Raw genomic sequence first — 23,133 nt, forward strand, 5'->3', positions numbered from 1 at the left:
CGCTCATGCTGAACCCCAGACCATAACCAGAGCCACTTTCTCCGAGGTAACTTCCTATGAAGAGTGAAGGAGACATGACCGAAGAGCTCTCAAACTTGTCTTTCTTTCTTTCTTGTGTCTTTGCTAAAATCATGAAACTGTAGAAGGGGCTCTTGATTTGCTTGCGTTTCTTTAAATACTCTTACAAATGCTTGAGCTTATGCTGTCCAAACAACTACATTTGGTAAAAGAAATTACACACTTCACTTTTAAATAAAGAGAATCTGTAAATTTAATATATTTGGCTTTTTTCATGCATTGGTAATTTTAAGGTTTGTGTTCACTCTACATTTCTGTATTCACTAACACATTTGTATATACTGTGTGTCCAGAGATTTGGGGTTTGTAAAGTTTTTAGCCTCATCTGATCACCGAGGCTGCATTAATTTGATCAAAAATACAGTAATATTTTGAAATCTTATTATGATTAATTTAATTTGATTTATTTTGTTATTTAATTTTTTAAGGGAAGCTTGTTTCTGAAAGTTTAAATAAAATCACTAATTGTAACCTTTTCATCTCTTAATTCTGAGGAAAATGTTAGAGCTGTGATACAGAAATTCAGAATTCTGACATTCTTTTTTTTGGTAGTTCTCACAATTCTGCCTTTTTCTGGCCATTGCAAATTTATATCTCAACAGTTCTGAGTTTATATCACACAGTTGTCTATCTCTCAATTCTGTGTTTATTTGTTGCAATTCTTCATTTAAATTTCAATTCAGTGTTTATATCTTGCAATTGTTTAAATCCTGAAATGTACAACCCGATCTCACGGCAATTCGTACATTTTTCACAAGGTGGCTTATTCGTACGAGCACACTCGTACAAATTCATACGATTGTTGCCAAATCGTACGTATTTTACGAGTTGCACAATTCGTATGAATTTGTACGAATGACCTACACCTAACCATCACTGGGGTTTAGACAAATCGTACGAGTGAGGTCGTACAAATTCGTACGAATAAGCCACCTCGTAAAATACGTACGAATTGGTCGTGAGATATCGTTGGAAATGTAGCATTTAAAATATGGCAATTCACTACTGTTTATAACTCACTATTGTGCATATTAAAAATTCTGCTTTTATTTCTGGCATTCAATTATATCTTATTTCAGCGTTTATTTCTTGCAATTATTTGTGTATGTCTTAGGATCTCACAATTCGTTTTTTTTTTTCTTTTTCTCACAGTTGAGAGTTATAAAGTTGCGATTGAGAGGAAAATTCTGAATTGTGAATTTCTTTTTTGAAATAGAAATCTTTTGTGACATTATAAAGCTCTGACTGACAATTTTAAACAATGTAATGCATCCTTGATGGATAAAATAAATAAATAAACAAACCTTCCTTTTTTGTGATTTAGGAGATCTGAGTGTTTGACTGAACACCAACACACGCTCATGCCATGCATCACACAGACCATAGGCTCATGAAAACGTACTCAACCATTTGATATAAAAACTTTTATCAAACATGGAGAGCAATGACTAAACATTCAAGAAATGAAAAACTGATCTGGAGTTTTATAAGAGAAGAAGGGTGCCAGCTTAAAACTATAACATACATGTGTTTAGATGTTTGTGAGTGCTCTAAATGTGTTTCTTTGACCTCTGTGAACAAACCTGATTCATACACTCACCTTTCATTGTCTCTTTAGCATCCTTTCTTTTATTTCAGTGTTTTCTTCTGACTTCTTTCAAGATATGTTTTGTAGATAAATCCCATCTTACTGTAGGTTTAATATCGAATCGTTTTATTAATTTTTGTACATTATAATGTAAATTATTTTTAATTATTATTTCTGAGAATGTCCCATCAACTTGCAATCATTTTATTTCAGTCATATAAGCAAACCAAAGATGCATTTGTTCTCTCAGTATTATTCTCTAAACATTTCTGATATGAATATTGTATTTTATGTCATTTGTAATGTAAAATGTAAATGTAGTTTAATTTGTAAATAAGGAATGTAATTTGGTGGTTAATAGCATTATACACTATTAGCAACATTGTAAATAAAAATCATAAAAAGTTGCATTCAATTATAATTAACAGGTATAAAGTTATAAAATAACTAAAATAAACCTGAAACAACAATTATAATAAAAATGGCAAAAGCATAAAATAAAAATACCTAAACTTTTAACAAAAATGCAAATAAAACAGAACATGTATAAATAAAAACTGGTTCAAAATATTCATAAAAACTACTTTCTCAAAGACACTAAAATATTTGACCGGCAACAGTCCAGGATTGTAAAACCTCATTTATTTTGAATGTTTTACCTTAAACTGTTATTTTAAGCAGCATGTGACAAACTCTACTCGCACTAAAAATCAATACATCTGAAACCAATCATACAGATATTTATTTAACAGATGCTTTTATCCAAAGCCATATTCATAGTTTTAGATCGAGCCACAAAATTTGACCTTATATAGTTTCATCTGTTTATAAATATGACCAGAAAACGGTTTCATATCAAGCAGATAGAAGTCAGACTTAGACTTGTGGCAAGAGTTATGCAAAATGCACATGAGGAGAGCATTAGAGTAATATTTCATAACAACCCTGTAATGAGAACCAGCTACTAGTCAATCTTTCATTCAATGGTTTCTTGTAAATCTTTGCACGATGGCTACTAATGTCATGCTCTGGCATTATTATAAACAAACCTAACCGTACTTGTGTATCTCAGAGAGCCTTTTTGGCTCTTGAAGGCTAATTATTTGATTTTCTCTCTGTATTTCTTACATGATCTTCATGATTTAAAGTTCCACATGTTTTCATGATGCCTGTTTGTCTGATGCTCTCTTTTTGCGAAGTACCCCGAGGCAAAAAAAATGCCATAAAAGTATTCTTTATGACTTTAATTTTCTTATAAAATTCTTATGTCTTGCATTCCAAGGAACTGTTTACTTCAGAAGCAGAACTCTGTGATTAATATTAAAGAACCTACAGTTAGCTCCATATATATTTGGACACTGACACAAATCTTGCAATTTTGAAAATTCTTTTGCTTGTTTATTTTTTTTTTTTTGCCGCAAAAATGGAATTAAAAAAAGTAGTAATTAAAAAAGTAATTATGACTTTTTATCTCCCAATTAGGACTTTTTTCTTGCAATTGTGAACATATATTTTTCCAGTTGCAAGTTTATCTTGCAATTCCGTTTATTTTCTCCCATGAAAAAAAAATAATAATATTGTTAATAAAAAAGTTAATAAAAATAAATCTCACAATTCAGACTTTTTTCTTGCAATTCTTAAGTCAGAATTGTGAAACATAAACATAATTCCATTAAAAATGTCAGCGTTGTGGGATAAAAATTCACAGTTTTATTAAACAAAAATCTAAATAGAGTTTCTTCAAAAACGCTTCTTTTTTGTTCAACAGAAAAATAACATTTAGCATGAACTCTTTCTTCTACAGTGACAGTGATGGAAAAATGTAACACTTTCATGTGCTCTGTCACTGATTATAATTCTGTGATGTTGACATATGACATCTATACTTCAGGAAGTGTTCATATGTTTATCTGAGCAGTCAGCCTTCACCTTTGTTTTTATACGGGTCAGTCGAGGTCATGCGTGTACAGTCAGGATGAACATGCATTGTTTAGTAATGCCTGATCTGAGATCAGCTCTTCCTCCATTAGCCCTCATCACCTGTGCTGTGTCATGTGTAAGAACTGACTGTGAAACAGCAGCAGCTGCTTGAGACTCAATGTGTTCCTGTCAGAAAGGAAACTGCACATCTGGAAACACCTGGTGCTCATATTGTGTGCATCAGATGCACATGCAAAACAAGCAATTCCTAAGATTCAACCGCAATCCATATGTAACTTTTCACAAAGTGCTGGAAAACAGCTGAGCATTTACCTTTTATTCAATTTTGCATGCATTTTTCCAAGAAGTGGCCAAAAAGTATTTGGGTTCTTTTTAAATCACATAAAATATTTACATTTAAATAGCATTCATAATAAAATACTACACAAAGTGTCATTAGCAAAGCATTTTTGCAATTGTGTTAAATCAAATGTTCCTAAAAGTGATTTTAGTGGCTGGATGATTTATTTGATAAAAATGAAAAAATGTTTTACAACCGGAAAGTGCCAAATAATTTTCTTTTATTTGTTTTTAACAATAAATTAATGTACGTAATCAATCATTTGAAACTTACTTACATATTTTTGCTTTAAAAGTGTTGTGTTTGTGCTGTATTTTGTATTCATAATAAAGTATAATATAAATAATTATATTTAATGATTAAAATATGCAGTTGATATACTTTTTCACAAACGCTGAGTCAAATACTTTTTGTTTAAATTATAATATAATATAATATTCATTATAAATTAATGTTGTGATTTATGGTAATTCCTCTATCTATAGTTCTGTGTAGCTCGAGATGAAAGAGTCAATTTTGCCAGCAATAATAACGCCGCTCTGTTTGTCTTAATATTTTTGTGGCAGATGAAGATTGGCTTCCTCAGGACGTGGATATCCCTGCTCTCTAAAAATACAACTCTTTGTCCTACATGTTTTTAAGTGTAACTTCTCACAAAAGATCGATGTTCCCTCAAGTTCACTAACACTGACAACGGCTTCAGTGTGTGCATTTGCCTAAAAAAACAACAACAAAAAACAACAATTAAATCTTAAATAAATTGATTCATTTATCTAGCAAGCATGCATTGGATTGATCAAAAATTACAGTAAAGACATTTATCATTTTACAAAAGATTCTATTTATAATAAATGCTCTTCTTTTGAACTTTCTATTCATCTGTGAATCCTGAAAAATAAAATGGATCACCGTCTGCACAAAAATATTGCGCAGCACAACTGTGTTCAACACTGATAATAATCAGAAATGTTTCTTGAGCAGTAAATCATCATATTTTCATGATTTCTGAAGATCATGTGACACTGAAGACTGGAGGAATGATGCTGAAAATACAGCTGAGCATCACAGAAATACATTACACTTTAACACAGATTCACACAGAAAACAGATGATTTATATTATAATAATATTTCACAATATTTACAAAAATTTTTATCAAATATATGCAGCTTTGGTGAGCAGAAGAGACTACTTTCAGAAACATTAAAAAAATCTTAACTTGAAAAATGTTGAACAGTATATATTTTTTCAGGATTTTTTAAATGATCATTAAAGATAAAAATGCAAGTAATACACATTAAAATGGTGTGGGAATTACACTGAAATCATTATTTAGTCAGAAATGGCTATTGAATTTAAAAAATAATAATTACAAAGAATTGGCAGGTGTCACAAACACGCCAGGTTCCACCTCCACACAATCACGGCGCACACCCTCACCTGAATTCTAATCATCACCACCTGATCCACATCACCTATCATCCACCACAGCACCATAAAAGCTACACACACGCACCCAGTCACTGTCCGGTCACGTTCGCGACAAGATCATTCCTGCGCTAACTATTAGGACTAACTCCTCCTTCTCTCCAAGGATAACCTCCGAAGACTCTTCTTCCATCTTCTCTCCAAGGATTGCCTCCAAGGTCCTCCTAAAACCCCACGGTGCGTGTGTGTGGTCACCTCCTTCCTGGCACGGATCCCAACACCCATCCACTCCTCACTTCCCACTCCTCTTCTTGTGTCCATTCAATAAATACCATCTTTCATCTGTTACTCCTCTGTCTCTGAGTGATCCATAACAGATGACCGGACCTGCACCGAGAGACGCAAGCATGAGCCTCACGGATCCCTTCCAAGAATTAGTTGATGCACTCCGTCGGACACTCATGTCAGCACCTGCATCACCACCACCAGCGAGCACTTCCGCGGATCCCATCATCCCTCCTTCACCAGCCGTGCACGCCAGTCCCATGGCACGGCCAGCGCCCTACTCTGGTTCGGCGGAGGAATGCAGCGGATTCTTGCTTCAGTGTTCACTGGTCCTGGAGATGCAACCGCTCTCTTACCCAACGGATCGAGCTAAGGTAGCTTTCATTATCTCCCAGTTACAAGGCAAGGCTTTACAGTGGGCAGATTCTCTCTGGACCCAGAATAACCCTGTAACCCAGTCATATTCTAGCTTCATCGAACATTTCCGAGAAGTTTTCGGCAAACCTGCCTGGGACTCCTCTATAGGTGAGAGATTATACAACTTGAAACAAGGGAATATGTCTGTCAATGATTATGCCTTGCAGTTCAGAACTCTGGCGGCCTCTAGTGGGTGGAACGAACAGGCCCTTCTCACTACCTATCGCCAAGGATTGGAGCCCAGAGTGCGGTTGCATCTCGCTGCATACGAGGATACCATCGGCCTCGAGCGATTCATCCAGCTGTCCATCCGCTTCGCCACTCGTATGCAGTCGTGCTTAGAAGAGCACCAGGGCCAGGCGCATTCCTCTCCGCTCTGCCGACCAGAGAACGTCAGCTCCCCAGAACCAGCCAGCGAGCCCATGCTCCTGGACTCCCACCGCCCCACTATGGCGGAGCGTCAAAGACGGCTGGCCCAGAATCTCTGTCTGTACTGTGCAGCCCCGGGGCATTCCATAGCTGGGTGCCCCGTTCCTCCTCCTCGTCCCATGGTGAGTGCTATCCTTCCTTCACGATATTCAATGAAACCACTCACCACTATTGTGACACTTACTGCGGCTGATGTGTCTCTTCCAGTTTCCGCCCTCCTCGATTCTGGGTCAGCCGGCAACTTCATCTCCGGTGCCCTCTGCCGTCAACTCAGGCTCCCAACCTAAGCCACGCCGGCCGCTTACCAAATCCACACCATCACCGGCAGACCGTTAAGCAAGAAGTATGTACGCCACTGCGTGGGCCCAATCTCCCTCCAAACAGGACTCCTTCACCACGAGGACATCCATCTGCTGGTTCTGGAGGATTCCACCGCTGACGTCATCCTAGGGCACCCGTGGTTGGAGCAGCATAACCCGGTGATCTCCTGGAAGACCGGAGAAATCCTGAAGTGGGGCGAAGACTGCTTTCAATCATGGATCTCCAGTTCCCATGGAACGTCCCCCCAAATCACTACCAGTCTACACCACCTCTATTAAAAGCCCTGTCGTCAACCAGTCCATTTGCATACCCCAGTGCTACGACCCCTTCAGTGATGTCTTCTGCCCGAAGCGGGCCTCCAAGCTGCCTCCACACCGGCCATGGGACTTTGCTATAGATCTGCTGCCGGGTGAACCAGTGCCTAGGGGACGGATCTATCCCCTATCCGTTCCCGAGGAGAAGGCCATGGAGGATTACATCAGGGAGGCGCTGGCTCAAGGATACATCCGCCCATCTACCTCCCCTGCTGCTTCGAGTTTCTTCGTGGCCAAGAAGGATGGAGGTTTACGGCCATGTATTGATTACAGAGCCCTTAACAAGATAACTCGGAAGTTTCGCTATCCTCTTCCCCTCGTCCCAGCGGCCCTAGAACATCTCCGTGGTGCCACTGTATTCTCCAAGTTGGACCTCCGCAGCGCGTATAACCTCATCCGGATACGCGAGGGGGACGAGTGGAAGACCGCCTTCATCACCCCTACTGGCCACTACGAGTACTGCGTGATGCCGTATGGGCTAGTAAACGCCCCCTCCGTATTCCAGGATTTCATGCATGAGGTGCTCCGGGATTTCCTCCATCAATTCGTCCTAGTGTACATCGACGACATCTTGATATACTCCCGGAGCCAGGCCGAACATCGACGCCACGTTGCGGAGGTCTTGCAACGCCTGAGGGACTTCCAGCTCTACCTAAAGGCAGAGAAGTGCTCATTCCATCAGCCCTCAGTGCAGTTCCTTGGCTATACCTTCGACCGCAGTGGCATCCGGATGGACGAGGGGAAGGTAAGCGCCGTTCGGGATTGGCCCATTCCTACCACCATTAAGGAACTACAGCGATTCCTTGGCTTCGCTAACTTCAATAGACGATTCATTCAGAACTTTAGTACCATCACCAGTCCTCTAACCAACCTCCTTCGTCAGAAGCCCAAGTCCCTGTCATGGACTCCTGCCGCCACAGAAGCCTTCCAAGGTTATAGTTGCCCCTATCACTTGGTCTGCTGAGACCCTACCTCCAGCCGAAGCTCCTAACAACACTCCGCCGGGTTGCCCACCAGGACACCAGTACATCCCTAGGACACGTCGCACTCCTCTCATCCACTCCACCCATACATCACTTGGCACTGGTCACCCGGGGGTCAATGAAACCCTCTCGTTGCTACGGGAACGCTTCTGGTGGCCCAACATGGCCTCGGAGAAGGTACGTGAGTGGATGTAACCGCTGCGCCATGTCCAAGAGTCCTCGCCATCTACCATCTGGCAAACTCCATCCTCTGCCCGTCCCCAATCGCCCGTGGTCACACCTAGGAGTGGATTTCATGACCAACCTTCCTCCCTCTGATAATAACACATGTATTCTGATTGTTGTGGATAGATTTTCTAAAGCATGTCATCTTCTTCCTCTGAAGGGTCTCCCCACTGCCATGGAAACGGCAGAACTGATGTTTAACCATGTCTTCAGGTACTTCGGCATTCCAGAGGACATAGTGTCGGATCGGGGCCCCCAATTCATCTCCTGGGTATGGAAAGCATTTCACTCCCTCCTAGGTGTGACCATCAGCCTGTCCTCCGGCTACCACCCCGCAATCCAACAGGCAGACGCAAAGGAAGGTCCAGGAGATCGGACGCTTCCTCCGTACCTTCTGTCACGGCCACCAGAACTGCTGGAACCAATTCCTGGGGTGGGCCGAGTACGCACAGAACTCCCTCCGTCAACCCAGCACCGGACTCGCACCCTTCCAGTGCGTACTCTGCTACCAGCCACCCCTGTTCCCCTGGTCTGGAGAGCCCTCTGACGTTCCCGCGGTCGACTATTGGTTCCGGGAGAGCGAGAGGGTCTGGGACGCGGCCCATCACCAACTTCAACGGGCGCTCCGTAGACGCAGGACGGCAGCCGACCTTCGCCGTTCCGAGGCCCCCCAGTACCAACCCGGTCAGAAGGTCTGGCTGTCTACCCGGGACATCCGCCTGCGTCTACCCTGCCGCAAGCTTAGTCCCAGATTCATTGGCCCATTCACAATCACTCTTCAGATCAATCTGGTCACCTACAAACTGCAATTTCCTCCCGAATACCGGATTCACCCCACTTTCCATGTCTCACTCCTGAAACCTCACCATCCTTCTGTTCTTCCCTCCACAGAACCTGGTGAGAAGGAAGCCCCCCCTCCTAGATGACGGCGCAGCCTACTTGGTCAAGGACATCCTGGACTCCCGGCGGTGTGGTGGGCAGCTGGAGTACCTAGTGGACTGGGAAGGATACGGTCCAGAGGAACGCTCCTGGGTCCCACGCACCGACATCTTGGACCCCTCCTTGCTGGATACGTTCCACTCAAGACACCCCAACCGACCAGCTCCCAGGGGTAGAGGACGCCCACCACGACGTCGGGGTCCCCGGCCCTCAGGAGCGGGCCCTGGGGAGGGGGGTACTGTCACAAACACGCCAGGTTCCACCTCCACACAATCACGGCGCACACCCTCACCTGAATTCTAATCATCACCACCTGATCCACATCACCTATCATGCACCATAAAAGCCACACACACGCACCCAGTCATTGTCCGGTCACGTTCGCGACAAGATCATTCCTGCGCTAACTACTAGGACTAACTCCTCTTTACCTTCTCTCCAAGGATAACCTCCGAAGACTCTTCCATCTTCTCTCCAAGGATTGCCTCCAAGATCCTCCTAAAACCCCACGGTGCGTGTGTGTGGTCACCTCCTTCCCGGCACGGATCCCAACACCCATCCGCTCCTCTGCTTGTGTCCATTCAATAAATACCATCTTTCATCTGTTACTCCTCTGTCTCTGAGTGATCCGTAACAGCAGGTCACACATTTAATTTAATATGATTAATATTAATATTTGAATTTAATTTTTAGTGTATAAATTACTGTTGTGTTTTTGAGAGTAAGTGTTGTGCTTGTTTCTCCCTTATTTAATAAAAATGATTGTATTTATTTTGATGGCAGCTTTTCATTATTGCTTAGATGTTTCTCATAATTGTTACTTTATAATAGTCAACATTATGTCTTTATATCTAGATCTTTATATCTGTGAGATAATGTTTCACACAAAGTGTTCTTATTTTAAGCTTTATCGCACAATTGCTTGTTTTATTTAGTATTCTGTGGAAATAGAATAAAATAAAATAAAATAAATGGTTTCCAAACTGTTTTGTGAACAACCACATGGATGGCTGAGTTTCAACAATAAGAAACCACTGGATCTCTGTGAAGGCTTGTTTTTAGTTGAACTTCTCCTCGGATGATATTGTGAAAACAAATGAGAATGAAAAAGACAACCACATCTGAAAACCTCTAATTCGAATCTCTCCAAGTCCATGTAAGCAGAGAAGCTCCACACCTTCATGTGGACTCCAGACAGAAGATACGCCGCTTTATTTCCCCCCTGGCTTGAAAATATTTACAGACTGTCTGAAACGAACACAAGGAGTTCAGCATGATCTCTGTGTGTTTTCAGTCTTCCCACAAAGAAATATTATGAAATCATCAGACTTTCAATCGAGCAGTCTTTGTTTAGCAGACGTCCCTCCGGCCTCATCCTGAACGGTTTCCTGAGCGTCATCACGAAGGCCTTGAGATCCACCGAGACGACTACCGCTAGACTGTAGATGGGAAAGGTTTTAATGTTTCAGCTTTGATCTTAGACTCTAGACATATCTGAGAACGTCTCTATAACCCCCCCAACATCTGGTGTCTGTTAGTAATTGGGCTTAACAAAAGTATTTGGATACTCACCAGAGAAAAGAAAGTGATGGCCTGCTTAAATACAGTTATTATCTATGCTTTCTTTTACGCTGATTTAGATTCAGGTATTTAGTGATGTAAGTGTGTATGTCATATAAATGTCAAGTGTAAACCTCTAAGCTCTCTCATTGTTTTTTTTATTTTATTTTATTTTATTTTATTTTATTTTATTTTATTTTATTTTATTTTATTTTATTTTAATTTATTTTAATTTATTTATTTATTTATTTATTTATTTATTTATTTATTTATTTATTTATTTTTGTCAGCATTGTGAATTTAATGTTTATGCATATGGCTTATCATTTTGGACACTATATATATATATGCTTAATATGCATTTCAGTAAAAAAAATATATTTTTATATTTATTTATTTATTAAGTAAATGCATTTACTTATCCATGATTTTTTATTTATTTATCTAAGTAAATCTTTACACTTATATAATTTTCTTTGATGACTAGAAAGAACATAAGGATAACATTTAATAATAATAAAAATAAAAAAATCTTGAAATTGCAATCAGTATAATGCATCCTTGTAGAATAAAGTCTTAAGAACAATTCTAAAATGTATTGGATGCTCTGCAGTGAATGGGTGCCGCCAGAATGAGAGTCTGATAAAAACATCACAATAATCCACAGCACTCCAGTCCATCAGTGAACATCTGGAGAAGACAAAAGCTGCTCGTTTGTAAGAAGAAAAAAGTGGTGAAAAAAAGTTAAAAAGTGTTCTGTTCTGAATCAGGAGAGAAATCTGCACAGATCAAGCAGCGTTTAAACAGCTCTAAACAAATCTGTGAGAGACGACAGCAGATGCACTTTTTCACTGGAGGAAGAGTTATTGTGATGTTTTTATCAGCTGTTTGGACTCTCATTCTGACGGCACCCATTCACTGCAGAGCATCCATTGATGAGATATTGATGCAATGCTATATTTCTACAAACTGAGGGTGAGCACATTTTGTTGAACTATTCCTTTAATATGAAATTAAACACATTTTCAATGATGTCACGTGATATATGAGTGGTTTGAATCATTTTTGCCAATGTGATTCAGTTGCAGAGCAGTCCGCAGCTTAATTGCATCAGTAATAATTTGTCAAGTCTTGTACAATTGCTTCAGTCTTGGAGGATGAAGTGACATGTATTTCTCTTGGCAGAGACTCTGAATACCTGGAAGTGTCCCTGTAAACAGACACAGATTCAGCATACGTATCAGTCACATGGCATTTTGTTTGCATTTTCTGCCCGACAAAAAACTTGAACACAATAAATGTTGCCAAATGTTTTTCAGTAAGTGTTCTGCATTAGGGCTTGTGAAACGCACAGGATCTGGTGACATCTGTGTGTGGTTTGAAGCTCTGCACTGATGTGAATGAGGTTTCTAAAAAACTATTCATATCAATATCAATGATATCATGTGTTTTGTTCATATGAAGTCATTTAGAAGTCATTTGTTTATCTGACGTGACTTACGGTGTTCACAGTGCAGTACAGTTGAAGCATTGTTTAATGAAACCATTTTTTTTAACACATGCATACAGTACTTGTTGCGTCTTATATATACAGCTATATTAGTGCTCAGAAGTTTGGGGTTGGTGAGATATATTTGTGTTTTTGAAAGAAGTCTATTCTGCTCACCAAGGCTGCATTTATTTGATCAAGAAAGCAATAAAAAAGTGAAATATTATTATAATATAAAACAGCTGTTTTCTGTGTGAATCTGTGTTAAAGTGTAATGTATTTCTGTGATGCACAGCTGTATTTTCAGCATCATTCCTCCAGTCTTCAGTGTCACATGATCTTCAGAAATCATGAAAATATGATGATTTACTGCTCAAGAAACATTTCTGATTATTATCAGTGTTCAACAGTTGTGCTGCTCAAGATTTCTGTGAAAACTGTGATACATTGTTTTTTTCAGGATTCACAGATTTAAAAAAAGTATAAAAGAACAGCATTTATTTAAAAAAATTCTGTAACTTTATAAATATTTACTGTAACTTTTGATTAATTTAATGCATCCTTGATGAATAAAAGTGATTGATTAATGAAAAAAAGTATTAGTAAAAAGTTCTAAAGTTGTGCATACATAAATAGTTTAACATTTTAGTTTTTGCAAATATGTTCATATTGTATGTTTAAGCAAATACCCAGAAAGTTTGAATTCCTAAGAAAAATAAAGAGATCAGGTTGAATAGTTTATTAGTGCATGTTAATCTAATGAGAAAATAAAAGTCTTGATAGTGTTTCAAAATCAACATACAAGATAAAATATAAATGATTCTGAAATGATGTCAGTCTTCCATCAACCTTCTATTTCACAACTTTTCAACAGCCAGTGGTTCTTAGTTCACTACATTCATGGTTCAAACCAGCAGACTTTTGACTAGCAGCCTTGAGCTTTACCCTTTACATCAGATGATAGGATCTGGATCATCTCTGTGCTGTTTTGAACTCCTTCTTGTGTTGTTTTCAGGTTCATCATGGGAGAGATCAATACGGCAGCTGGGCTTTGAAAGGTAAGAGGTTTTCTTCTTCAGATGAGAGAGCTGGACTCCTCCGTGTTAATGTTGGCAACACAAAACACATCGCTGGCTTTGCAGAGTGTGTGCTATTTTCTTTGGAGGCTTTGAGCGGCCTTGACGAAGAATGGTCGGACGGATTTATCAGTTACTTCTATAACATTAACAGCATCAAACACAATGCAAAATTGTGGAAAAAAAAAATCCTCCTGTGATGATGTACAGTACAATATATAAACTGTTCAGCATTGTTAGCTGTGTTTTCATTTCACTTTATTTCAATGGGAATGCATTTAGTATAATTTAGTATAGGCCCTATTAAATGAAAAAATTTAATTAAATGTATGCATTTAGCAGACGCTTTTATCCAAGGTGACTTACAGTGCATTCAGGCTAACATGTTTTACCTAACATGTGTTCCCTGGAAATCGAACCCACAACCTTGCACTTGCTAACACAATGCTCTACCACTTGAGCTACAGGAACACAATTACCTTAAATGATGTGAAAAACAACACAAACAAAAATCTGACTCTTTATTGTACCGAAATCCTACTGATATGTCACTTGCATAATAACTTGGAACACGTTGTAATGTGTGGTTAACCTGGCAGACTGTTGAATATTTGGCTAGATTTACAAACAGCGGGTCTCACAATTACTGCTTTAGTGTTTTAGAGTTTAAGGCCAGCACTTGCGTTTCATTGTTCCAGTTGGCAGAAACGCTTGGGAGAAGAGCATCTGAACACTGAGTCCGCTCACAGCAGCTGAATCTGGTTAGAACAGGCATGTTAGTCGTGGTCTGTGTTATGTTAGTGACAGACAGCTGTAATTTACCTGAATGTAGAGGAAAAGCAGTTTCTGGAAGTCTAGCACGAACCACATGTGCTGTGAGCCAGATTACATAATAATGCCTTATGCAGCTGTTGTGACTACATGAATGTGCGTACAGCATTACCACAACAATGCTAATGTAACAGGGACATGCTAAAATCACTCATAACACCTTAGCAATTGCATTGCAACACTCTGGTAACCATCTACAGCAATTTGGTAAATACAGGTGCATGTCATATAATTAGAATATCATCAAAAAGTTGATTTATTTCACTAATTCCATTCAAAAAGTGAAACGTGTATATTATATTCATTCATTGCACACAGACTGATAGATTTATTTTATTTATTGTTTATTTCTATTAATTTTGATGATTATAAGTGACAACTAAGGAAAATCCCAAATTCAGTATCTCAAAAATTTTGAATATTACTTAAGAGCAATACAAAGAAAGGATTTTTAGAAATCTTGGCCAACTGAAAAGTATGAACATGAAAAGTATGAGCATGTCCAGCACTCAATACTTAGTTGTGGCTCCTTTTGGCTGAATTACTGCAGCAATGCGGCGTGGCATGGAGTCGATCAGTCTGTGGCACTGCTCAGGTGTTATGAGAGCTCAGGTTGCTCTGATAGTGGCCTTCAGCTCTTCTGCATTTCTATGAGATTAAGATCAGGTGAGTTTTCTGGCCAATTAAGAACAGGGATACCATGGTCCTTAAACCAGGTACTGGTAGCTTTGGCACTGTGTGCAGGTGCCAAGTCCTGTTGGAAAATGAAATCTGCATCTCCATAAAGTTGGTCAGCAGCAGGAAGCATAAAGTGCTCTAAAACTTCCTGGTATACGGCTGTGTTGACCTTTGACCTCAGAAAACACAGTGGACCAACACCAACAGATGACATGGCACCCCAAACCATCACTGACTGTGGAAACTTTACACTGGACCTCAAGCAACGTGGAGTGTGTGCCTCTCCTCTCTTCCTCCAGACTCTGGGACCCTGATTTCCAAAGGAAATGCTAAATTTACTTTAATCAGAGAACATAACTGTGGACCACTCAGCAGCAGTCCAGTCCTTTCTGAAGCGAGACGCTTCTGACACTGTGTGTTGTTCAAGAGTGGCTTGACACAAGGAGTGCGACAGCTGAAACCCATGTCTTGCATACGTCTGTGTGTAGTGGTTCTTGAAGCACTGACTCCAGCTGCAGTCCACTCTTTGTGAATCTCCCCCACATTTTTCTATGGGTTTTGTTTCCTCTCCAGGGTGCGGTTATCCCTATTGCTTGTACACTTTTTCTACCACATCTTTTCCTTCCCTTCGCCTCTCTATTAATGTGCGTGGACACAGAGCTCTGTGAACAGCCAGCCTCTTTTGCAATGACCTTTTGTGCCTTGCCCTCCTTGTGCAAGGTGCCAATTGTCATCTTTCGGACAACACTCAAGTCAGCAGTCTTCCCCGTGATTGTGTAGCCTACAGAACTAGACTGAGAGACCATTTAAAGGCTTTGCAGGTGTTTTGAGTTAATTAGCTGATCAGAGTGTGGCACCAGGTGTCTTCAATATTGAACCTTTTCACAATATTCTAATTTTCTGAGAGACTGAATTTGGGATTTTCCTTAGTTGTCAGTTATAAACATCAAAATTAAAAGAACTAAACATTTGAAATATATCAGTCTGTGTGTAATGAATGAATATAATATACAAGTTTCACTTTTTAAATGGAATTAGTGAAATAAATCGACTTTTTGATGATATTCTAATTATATGACCAGCACCTGTACATAGCAACACCCTCTAGCCTTCTACAACACCTAAGAAATACAATTAGGTTCAATTCAAGTTGAACAGTTCATTATGTTTTCAACACGAAAATAAGGAATGAAGATAGCGCACTGCTGTAAAGCCTCATGTGTGATGTGGAGTGTGAATATTTCAGAGACGTGGAGCTCTAATCAGATTCATGTGCACTCAAACTTTGTTTGGTTTATCATATCAACATTTCATTTCTTCTACTAAACTGTGTGGAGTGTTGTCAAAACTTTATCAGTTTCCTTCCATTTTAAAACACCAGTTTACAAGAATTTTTTCCAACTCAGACAAGGCTTTGTTTAGTCTACTGTATGTGAAGAAACACTCCCAAATTATGCTTGCAACAACCATATGTCTGATCTACTCCATCATTCACTAATATAGATTATTGTTCGTTTTACTTTTTCTCTGTTGTACCGTATCTGACCAGATTTCCCACACAACTTCCTCTGGCAGCTTGTCACTAATGGGGTCAACAAACCGTGAAATGTCAAAATAATTCTTTGTGTGTTTTCTATTTAAATTGGACTTGCACGGTATAAATCTCTTAAATCTCCCATTAAAACACAAGGGAGATCGAAACAGATGCTTCATTATGAGCATCGCCACACGAAGCCTGAATCGCACCACTGTGCCATGTGTTGCTCTTGGACGGAAGAAACCCAACGCATCTTTGGAAGCGACCCTCCCAGCATGCACTGGGCTCACTGTTATTTTCTGTACAAATAATTAGGCTGTGATTGTGAGGTTTGTGGGGAAGACGAGCGAGTTGGAAGCAGGTAATCAGAGGAGGAGGCCGGTTTATCGGCCATGCTGACTGACCTCGCTCCACTTTATAAGCCAACAACAAGGCGTTTATAGGAACAAACTCTCATGACTCAGTGGACAATGAAGTGTACTTATGATTCATGGCTTCCACTGCACTTTGGCCCTTTGCAAGCCGTTCTGTCCACAGTGGATTTGGCTTCTCTTTGACTCGCTCAGCAAACAGAAAGCTTCAGTGATTCGGCCTCAGTGCCTCCATTGTGTTTGAAATGGGACAAAACGGTCATCTCCAACCGAACTGATCTACTCTTCTAAACTACAGCTTTCGACGCTGTACGTTTGCGGTGTCCTGCTGTAGGGTATTGTCTTGATTCAGACAGACACAAGGAGATCTAATCATTTCCTGTTCACCTTGTGCTTTCAAGAATATCTTCTGATGAATGAGATGTGTCGATCAGAAATAATTCAATAGACAAATCAGTGTCTGCAGGCTTTAACCATTTCACTGCTTCTTTCAATATTCAAAAACATGAATCTCATTCAATTTGCAGCTATAAAATGCTCTGAAAAAGACATGTCAGCTGATGTCTAGATCTGGAGAAATTAAGAAGATAAATCACAGCCTTTGAAATTCAAGTTCAGAGAATTTTTTTATGAGTAGTTTCTTTTATGTTTCCTAAGTATGTAAGATCCACTGTTAATGGAGCACATCTGTTAGAAAATTCTGTTGAATTTCTCACTCACTTTCACAAAATCTCTCTCTCTCTATTTAATATGAAGAATCAAAGAATACAGGACCTACTGTATCTCAGACTGACATCTACATCTGTGTGTGTGTGTGTGTGTGTGTGTGTGTGTGGTCTTGTTTTTGTGTCATATCAGGACACAACTCTGTATAATGACATGGGTATGACACAGGTATTACAAGGAGAGTGTGACTTATGAGAACATAACCCATGTCCCCATTTTTCAAAACTCTTATAAATCATACAGAATGTGTTTTTTTGAGAAAGTAAAAATGCACAAAGTTTCCTGTAGGGTTAGGTGTAGGGTTGGTGTAGGGCCATAGGGGAAGTCGTGGCCTAATGGTTAGAGAGTCGGACTCCCAATCGAAAGGTTGTGAGTTCGAGTCTCGGGCCGGCAGGAATTGTGGGTGGGGGGAGTGCATGTACAGTTCTCTCTCCACCTTCAATACCACGACTTAGGTGCCCTTGAGCAAGGCATCGAACCCCCAACTGCTCCCCAGGCGCCGCAGCATAAATGATGCCCACTGCTCCGGGTGTGTGTTCACAGTGTGTGTGTGTGTGTGTGTGTGTTCACTGCTCTGTGTGTGTGCTTTCGGATGGGTTAAATGCAGGGCACAAATTCTGAGTATGGGTCACCATACTTGGCTGAATGTCACTTCACTTTCACTTTAGAATATACAGTTTGTACAGTATAAAAACCATTACGCTGAACCATTGAACCCACTTTTCACAAAAACACGTGTGTGTGTGTGTGTGTGTGCGTGTGCGCGTGTGTGTCTGTGTGTGTGTGTGGCCTTTTTTGATTGTCTGAAGTGTCTCCGATCGCTGGGCGTCTCAGTGCTATTGCAGCAAATACTGTAACCGTTCTGTATCCCATCATGCATCACAGAAGGCCCTGTTGTTGTAGCACATGCTGGAAAGCTTTTGTAAGTCTGATGACAGACGCCTCTCGTTATGGATCTTACTGAGAGATGAGATTGGATTACTCAGTGAGCAGATAGCCTGCTGGACCTTTGAAATGTGTTTAGTTTAGTTCAGATAATTCAGCTTGATTTGAAGACCTGTCAAGACACTCCCGATCCCTGAATTATAGAGGGTTTTTTATTTTTTCTGCAAAACAGATTGAAGCTTTAAACTCAGACATAAGGATATTTCCATTTTATGTCCATTGTTGATCATTACATTTGTTTCTAACAATTTTCTAAAGAAATTACTTACTTTACACATTAACCCTTGAGCATCCTTATGGACATTTTTGTCTTTTTCAATTTTGCTTGTGTTAATGCTAACTGCTTAAATTTTGGGACAGGTGTGTATTTTTATTGCCATTTTAATATTTAACTCTCATTTCTTTTAATAAATATGTTTTACACTATAGGTAAAATAAAAACAACCACAACAACAACAACAACAAACAAAAGTTCTTTCAGGACCTTAAGGACAAAAAAATGACCTTAATGCAAAACCATTAAAATGCCACTTTTTAATCCCAGTGCCATTTAACTATAAAATGATACAGTCTTTGTTAATAAGCTTTCATTCTGCTATTGATCAAAAACAAATGCATTTGATCTGGTCTTTTTTTCCATGATTTCTTGGCTCAGCAGAAAATGCTCTGGATAATGACGCAGTTTATTTTTTTCGTAATCCTGTGAACAAAAGAGTTTTGTTCCTAAAGTTTGCAGCACTGTCCCTTGAAATCTATGACTTGCTGCAGTTTAATTTTATAGCAGTATTTGTGCACACTGTTTGTCATATATAATGCATCAGAAAGATGTCTTGCTGGAATAGGGCTCTATTGGGTTTGTTTCTGAAAAGCTCCTTAGCTTGAGTTTGTTTGGACAGCTTCTCGCTGGCTCAGTCTGGAAGCAGCTGATCTCTGCTCCATTTCACTGGTATTTAAGCACTGGAGTAACGTCTAGCACTTGGCTCCGGTTGGGTCTGTGGGATCCGCCGCCTCCTGCTGAGACACCTGGTGAAACGCCAGCCAGCCTCGGCCCACATTCCTCCTCTCGTTAAAACAAAACCGTCTTTACCCTAACCTCACCACCAATCCATGCATATCAGCGTCTCGGTTTGTTCTTGAATCGAATTCAATCGCCTAATTGCTCGCTCAGTGTCCAGCAGTGAAAGTAGAAGGTTTGCTTTGTGCACTTCAGTGGTTTCCATAATTCTTTGCTTTTACCCAAATCAGTGCCATCTGTGGCCCTTCTCCTTTGTCTTCAGCTGCGTCTGCTCACAGTTTTCTTTTAATGAGCTTACCGAGATGAAAGGTCTCTCTGAGCAATGCTGTAAACTGTTTAGAGACAGCAGACGTGATTACAAAGTGCATCTGCGCCGTGAGCCAATCACAGAGTGTTAAGTTACCCATAACGTCTGCCACTTATTACAGTTTATGAAGCAAATATCACACACTTCAAAGCCATTGCATTGAGGCTATTCAGGGAAGCTTTACTTTGAACGCTGGGATTTTGTCCTGAGTCTGCCTAAATATTTATTTACAGCAATCCACGAGTAGGCAAAAGTAGCTTTTCCAGCGGATTTTTTTTAATTATTATTTCATATTTAATAAATAATAAATAAATATGAATTATTATTAATTGATTGATGGGGATTTTCCAGTGAATCTTTCTGTAGGTTACACAGAAAGTCCAGCAGGTGGCAGCAAGTGACAGTTTTACGAGTGAGTCATTGAATCATTCATTCAAATGATTTGTTCAAAATACTGATTCATTCAGGAAACAAACACTACTTCTGTGTTGCTTGGAGTCGCCACAGTCATTCATAGTACATAATTAAGATAAATAGTTTTAAATATTTGTTGTTGGCAGGACAAAATTAGACAGAGTACTTTAAAATATTGTATATAAAAAGTAAGTTACTCGATTTTGCTGTTTGACTGGATATTGGGCATATAAATACATGTTGTCATATGAAGAATCAGTCATTATACCATTATAAAAACATTATAAAACCTTTTTTAAGTTGATTCAATAACCACCTTTGTTGAATGTATCAGACTGATTCAAAAAGCAAATTATTTTTTAACGATTCATTAAAAGAGCGATACATGAGTCTTTTGCTTGTGAAGTTTGTGATTCACTTAAAAGAGCCAGCTCTTAAGAGTCATTTGTTCGTGAATCTTTACACTTGTGTGGAGGGTTTGTGTTTGTGTGTATAGCTTGATGAAATTCTATACAGATTGAAAACTGTCATTTTTTTATAGTAATTTATTTTTTTCAGCTTGATTGTCATTTGTATAACCACAGTTTTACCAAAAAAAAAAAAATAATAAAAATAAATAAAATAATAATAATAATAATAATAATAATAATAATAATAATAATTATTATTATTATTATTATTATTATTATTATTATTATTATTATTATTATTATTATTATTGATTAAACTATAGTTAGTGTAGCAAAACCATGTTAATTTGTGGTTACCGTGGTTTTGGTCATTTTAATTTTCATAAGGGTAGTCAAGATTTTCCTTTGAAATCAGTGCATGCTAGGTATTTGTTTTGTTGTTGTAATAAATACATTAAGATATTAAGCAGACGGTCTACTAATGACTGCTAGCTGACATGTAGATCAAAAGTTATTTACAGTTAGAATGTATAAAGTGGACGATCCAAATAAAGTGTTACATCTGCAAACTATGTTAATGGTTGTGTTCAGTTTTTGAAGTTCATTTTTTTTTTTTTTTTTTTTGCTGAAGCAGCTCTCTAACAACTTATAAAAAGCACTGGATTTCAAAGTTGCGCAAACGTCTGTTTCGTAAACCATTAAAGATCTGCAAACGAGCAGAAAAGTGTCGTTACAGATGTGTGAGTTTGAGATAAGTGGCGTTTCAGTTTTCCGCAGGGAGACGTGCTGCTCTCGAGGCTTGCATGGGCTGTTTCATGATAAATCTCTTCGGGCCGAGCGCAGAAATGAGATCCAGATATTGGGAGTCACAGGCTTTTATTGTAGAGCGGAGTGTTTTTGTGTTTTTAAGAGCCACTGCAGCTCATTGTTGCACTAAGAGCACTCATAACAACTCATTTAATCTTAAAAGTTATTTTGGCTCACACACAGTTCTAATTTACTGACACCGTATATAATTCATGCATACACTACCAGTAAAAAGTTTTTCATGTGTTTTATAAAAGTCTGTTCTGCTCACCAAGCCTGCATTTATTTGATCCAAAGTACAGCAAAATCAGTAATTTTGTGAAATATTTTTACTATAAAAAAACACATTTCTATTTGAATTTATTTTTAAACTGTAATTTACTGTAAAATACATTCGCAAATAAATTATATATACTGTATAAATGCTGATATTTGGATCTTTCCATTTACAAATGAATACTGAAAAAAACTGTTTTAAATATTGATAATAATAATAATAATAATAATAATAATAATAACAAATATTTACTGAATGGCAAATCATCATATTTTCATGATTTCTGAAGATCATGTGACACTGAAGACTGGAGGAATGATGCTGAAAATACAGAAATAAATTACACTTTAATAGAGATTCACTCAGAAAACAGTTATTTCATAATATTGCTGCTTTTGTTCTATGTTTAATCAAATAAATGCAGGCTTGGTGAGCAGATGAGACTTAAAAAAAAGAAAGAAAAACATTAAAATTCTTACTGTTTTAAAACTTTTGACTGGGAGGGGATATTTATCTGGCATTTTTTTTTATGTTAAAGTATTTACTCCTGTCCCAGTTTAATATGCAGAGACAACAGTAAGTGAACCCTGACTTCCCAAAGCGTGTAAACACGGAGTCTCTGTGGCTCTATCTAAACACTCCTCTGTTTATTGAGCGGTCCGAGCTGTCAGAACCTGGCTCAAGCAGCGGTGATAGTGTACCGAACATTAATAACTGTACGTGTGTGTGTGTGTGTGTGTGTGTGTGTGTGTGTGTGTGTCTCGCTGCAGTGTCCGAGGTGCAGACACCGGGAACGGCATCCGAGTGTTCATCCCAGACATCGGCATGTTCGTGGTGGGTCTGGTCACGTGGCTCCTGTGCCGCAGTCTGAAGGATGTGTCTCAGCACAAATGTGACTTTGAGCTGGACGATCAGGTGAGAAAACACAACACACACACACACACACACGCGCACACACACACACACACTCACACACACATACACACACACACACACACTCTCACAGAGACACACACACACACACACACACGCACACACACTCTCACAGAGACACACACACACACATACACACACACACACACACACACACACACACACATACACACACACACACATACACACACACACACACACACACACACACACACACTCCTGAAGCCAACACTACAGTGAGCACTCTGTATTCTTCAGTGCTCGAATGTTGAGGCCAAGACTGAGCGATGTGATCAAAAATATGATCGCAGTATCATTCCATATCAGTATTTCTCACAATAATCATTTCATATCATTAATACAGAAGGAAGTGCTTACCCACGTGTTTGTTTAGACCTCGAGAATGAATAAAGATGCAAGTTGTGTGATGACGTAAACTCCCGAGACTCAGACACCTTTTCATTTTGGC

General features: G+C 39.1%; 1 protein-coding gene across 1 annotated transcript in view; it reads left to right on the forward strand.

The window, feature by feature from the left end:
- LOC132115610 (piezo-type mechanosensitive ion channel component 2-like) overlaps positions 1-23,133 on the forward strand; it is a 130,675-nt gene that overhangs the window by 39,382 nt on the left and 68,160 nt on the right. The window contains exons 4-5 of the mRNA XM_059524026.1: positions 13,353-13,395; positions 22,502-22,646. Coding sequence (XP_059380009.1) covers positions 13,353-13,395; positions 22,502-22,646 — 188 coding nt within the window. The remainder of the gene's footprint in view (positions 1-13,352; positions 13,396-22,501; positions 22,647-23,133) is intronic.

Source organism: Carassius carassius, chromosome 35, assembly GCF_963082965.1.
Source record: "Carassius carassius chromosome 35, fCarCar2.1, whole genome shotgun sequence".
Taxonomy (NCBI): Eukaryota; Metazoa; Chordata; class Actinopteri; order Cypriniformes; family Cyprinidae; genus Carassius; species Carassius carassius.